At 40.2% G+C, this 5,000-nt stretch overlaps 1 protein-coding gene across 1 annotated transcript in view; it reads right to left on the bottom strand.

Annotated features, from left to right (window-relative positions):
* Window positions 1-5,000, bottom strand: part of LOC125033007 (dual specificity protein phosphatase 23-like) — a 9,889-nt gene that overhangs the window by 2,146 nt on the left and 2,743 nt on the right. Inside the window, exon 2 of the mRNA XM_047624456.1 lies at window positions 4,207-4,378. Within this exon, the coding sequence (XP_047480412.1) occupies window positions 4,207-4,378 (172 nt within the window). The remainder of the gene's footprint in view (window positions 1-4,206; window positions 4,379-5,000) is intronic.

Below are 5,000 nucleotides of genomic sequence, written 5' to 3'. Positions count from 1 at the left end.
CCAGCACTTATTACTGGTCGCCACAGTGATGGCGACCATCTCCAGGGAGTAGCCATAGCCATCTCCAGCAGACTTTAACCCTCGGTAGTAGAGCTCACTCCAGTCGATGAGTGTATTATGGTAATGTGACTGAAGCTTTAATTTGGCTTCATGTCTCGTATTGCTGTGTACACTCCTATGGATGTATATAAACTTGATGTGAAAGAGATGTTTTATGCCAATCTTGCATCTGTGACAGACAGCTGTCCTCAGCAAGATATTCTTATTGTTCTTGGTGACTTCAATGCGGTATCAGGCTGCGATCGAGCTGGCTACGAGATGTCTGTCTATCCTCATGGCTCAGGAGTTGATGCTGGCAGCAAGAATAGCCTACTTTTCTGTGACTTTTCTAGGTCCCAGAAATTGATGATTTCTGGTTCCTGGTACCAGCGTTCTGACCCGCATTGTTGGACTTGGTACTGCGATACAGGTAGTGTGGCCAAGGACATTGACCACATCCTCGTTAGCACTCAATGGAGGATCCTACAAAACTGCAGGGTGTATCGAAGCGCCAAGTTCTGTGGAACTGATCATAGATTAGTTGTGGCTACTCTCAAGGTCCACTTTAGAATCCCCTGTCGCCCAAATGAACACCCTAGGGTGTTTCATTTGGACAGATTGAAGGAGGACGAGTGTGCCCGGGGGTTTGACGAAGCTATCTCTGGTCGTCTCACAACACTGGAGGGCCTGACAGACCCTGTTCTTCTTCAAGCGAGATAATCTCAGATCGTGATGAAGTGCGTGTGCGTTGGGCTGAGTATTTTGAGCAGTTGTATCATGTTGATACACCAACAGTTAACATGGATGTGGGTAAAGTTGAGATTCCTCATAGACCCACCCATCAGCGAGGACCCACCCTTCCTGACTGAAGTCAGGGGGGTGATCTCCAAGCTAAAGAGTGGTAAAGCAGCAGGTGTTTGTGACATCCCATCTGAATTGTTAAAGGCTGGTGGAGAACCTATGGCAAGGGGCTTGCATGCAGTCCTATCTGCAATCTGGCATATTGGTGCCATTACCCCTGACCTGCTGAGGGGTGTGGTCATCCCTCTCTGGAAGGGGAAAGGGGATTGGTGGGACTGCAGCAATCACCGAGGCATTACACTAGTCAGTATACCAGTCAAGATACTCGCACACATCCTACTGAGACGTATCAGAGACCACCAACTGAGGCACCAAAGGCAGGAGCAATTAGGATTCACTCCTGGTAAGTCCACAATAGACTGCATCCTGGCGCTTCAGGTCATTGTAGAGCGCCGTCGTGAGTTCGGACGTGGGCAGCTTACATCAACCTCAAGAAGGCGTTTGATACGGTGCATCGTGAATCACTCTGGGAGATCCTGAGGCTAAGACGAATTTCAACAAGGATTGTTGGATTCATAGCAAAGCTGTATACAGGCATTGAAAGTGTTCTTGTACCAACACTTTTCAACACTTGTATGGATTGGATACTGGGTAGAGCTCTGTCCAAAATCACTGTGGAGCAACTCTGGGCAATATCAAGACTTTGCTGATAATGTTGCCATTCTATCTGAATTTCTGGAAACCCTAGTAATGGCTCTCGATGAATTTAGCAATGAAGCAAAGCCCCTGGGGCTAGAGGACCAAGACCTAGATCCAGGATTTTGGGGGCATACTAGGAGACCCTGTGCAGTTGGTACATGCATGCAGTGAAAACATCAAAGTCACAGAGAGTTTTACATACCTCGATAGTGCAGTTCACGACTCTGACCAGGAAGTCAGTGGGCGGATTGGCCTGGCAGCAGGAGTTATGAAATATCTCAACAAGAGTATTTGGAGATGCCGGTACTTGTGCAGAAGGACCAGGGGTACGTGTTTTCAAGGCCCTGATACTGCCAATTTTACTATATTGTAGTGAAACTTGGACGCTATTTTGTGGTTTGGAATCTTGTCTTGATGCCTTTTGTATCAGATCCTTGTGCCGGATCATGGGGTACAGTTGTGTGCGTGTGTGTGTGTATAAATATATAAACACTGTATGTGTCCAACCAACAGCTGCACCGTGAGACCGGTAAAGGACCTGTTACTTGCACAATACGTGATCGCCAACTCAGGCTATACGGCCACTTGGCTCGATTCCCGCAGGGTGACCCTGCCCACCAGGTTGGAGGAGGCCTGTGGGACGACCGAGAAGGTCGTGGCTTGGGCAGATCGATATCAAACCTGTCGTAAGGTGCTAGAGTTAGCCTGGGCCCCTGCCTGGCGGCTCGCCATGAGGGACCTTCGTAGATGGAAGCAAAGGGTGGATGCGGCTGTGCACCCCTGCTGGCGTTAGCTCCCAAATGATGATGATGATATATATATATATATATATATATATATATATATATATATATATATATATATATGCATGTATATACATATATACACGCATATATGTACATATACACATGTATGTATAATTATATATATATGTTTACAAATATTCATATATTTATATATTTTATATACATATATATGTGTGTGTCTGTATATATATATATATATATATATATATATATATAGATAGATAGATAGATAGATATATGTCATATAAAATTTTCACATATGTGTTTTTTTTGTGTGTGCGTATGTATAATCATATAAAATATGCACATATGTTTGTGTGTGTGTGTGCGTGTTTGTGGTCATATAAAATATGTGTTCATATATACACACATTTGTGTGTGTGTCTGGATATACATGTATGTATGTATATGGACGTATGTGTACACACACCGGAACTCCGGCCAGGCACAGGCACAAATCTCGTCTTGCACCATCCACGAAAAATTCCATAGTTGTTTTTCAACAACTACGTCCACTTACGTATCTAGTAAAACCGACGTTGTTTGTAGGTTTCCTGTATATGTAGATGAGTATAGTATAACTACAGTTACCTATGGTGACAGAATCTTCATTACATGGAATCCTTCTTGGATAAGACTTTATATTTTCCCGAAACAACTGGTTCAGATTGTCCACACTAAGGATAAGGATAAGTCCGATATGCGAAGCTGAGCTTCACCCGGGCTATGCCAATGAGGAGAGCCCGGCCTGTGTCGACTATAGCCGACTCGCTAACGTATATCAGCTGGTGCTGACTCGGGTGGGCTTAGCCCTTACCCGCCGCACACCCGCACACAGCAGAAAAGTTGCATTTGTTGCATTATGCCGACCCCTCGGATGAGAGGCCGGCACGTTACCACTGTACTAGCCTGGAGCATTTGTCCATACTGTTGTGCCACTGTATTTATAGTTTGCTTAGGAGTATAGAAAACGCGGAATATCGCAAGCCTATACTCAAGAAAGTGGATTGTTTTGTATAGGGTGGACTCCCATAGCGTTTTACCATGAACAGACTGAACTAAAAGGCAGCAGTCGGGCATCACTATAGTATCTAGGACACGATAACCCAAAACTTGCAAACTCGTGCGTGTGTGCACGTGTGCGTGCGCGTATTCACACATCCATGATTCGAACACATGTGTGAGCGCACCCACCTACACACACAAGCAAGCACGCACATGCGCAACACACATGGACTTGTAAATCCTGGGCTAGTCTTATATACATGTGTGTGTGTGTGTGTGTGTGTGTGTGTGTGTGTGTGTGTGTGTGTGTGTGTGTGTGTGTGTGTGTGTGTGTGTGTGTGTGTGTATACTGCATATGAATATGAATATATATATATACTGCATATGAATATGAACATATATATACACAGTATATATATATACTCATATATATACTGCATATATTTATATGCATATATATACACATTGTATATATTTATACAGTATATATATATATATATATATATGTATATATATATAGACAGATATTCGTATATATATAGACAGATATTCATATATATATATACATATATACATATATATTAATATATACAAACATACATACATATATATTTGTGTGTGTTTATGTGTGCGTGTGTGTGTGTGTGTGTACGTATGCGTGAGAAAGAGAGAGAGAGAGAGAGAGAGAGAGAGAGAGAGAGAGAGAAGAGAGAGAGAAAGAGAGAGAGAGAGAGAGAGAGAGAGAGAGAGAGAGAGAGAGAGACTGTGTATACAAATTGGTATCCTTGAAATCAGCTTCTCTTTATTGTCTGGCATAGTAGTACTTTTTTTTTTTTTTCATTTTTGGGGGGTATACCTTATTTTCAACTCGAGCTTTCTCGCAGATAGAAATGAATTCCTTCATCTGCTCCACTGAAGGGTCTTCAAACTCTTCCACGTCTATTACGTGACATTCCATATGCTTGTTCGCTGACTTGTGGGGCCGCCTCTCCACGCAGAGGCTCACCAGCACTCGGACTCCCTTATTCCTAGGCAGAGGAAGAAGCAAGAAAGTATAGGATCGGATACTTGAACAAAAGGAAAATCGTAGCTATGGCAAACATACGCACAAACAGATTTCACACACACATATACATTTGTATATTTAGATACATACTTCATATATATATATGTACATATATATATATATATATATATATATACATATTTATATACATATACATCATACACAAACACACACACACACATACTATATACATATATCTATTTACATCATATACATATATATAGATAGATATAGATATATGTGTGTATATATATATACATATATATGTATATGTATGTATATGAAATATATGTATGTGTATATATGCGTGTATATACAAATATAAATATATACATGTATATGTATACATATGTATATACATACATAAATATATATTCATATATACATCTCATATATATGAACATATGTATATATATATATATACATATACATCTAATCTATATATATATATATATATATATATATATATATATATATATATATATACATATATATATACATATATAATATTTAAACATGTATATAATATTCATATACATAATATTCACATATATATATATATTTATATATATTTATATTCATAT

This window comes from Penaeus chinensis, chromosome 15 (genome assembly GCF_019202785.1).
Source record: "Penaeus chinensis breed Huanghai No. 1 chromosome 15, ASM1920278v2, whole genome shotgun sequence".
Classification (NCBI taxonomy): Eukaryota; Metazoa; Arthropoda; class Malacostraca; order Decapoda; family Penaeidae; genus Penaeus; species Penaeus chinensis.
The sequence above is the reverse complement of the archived record's forward strand: the minus strand, read 5'-3'. Positions and strand labels throughout refer to the sequence as shown.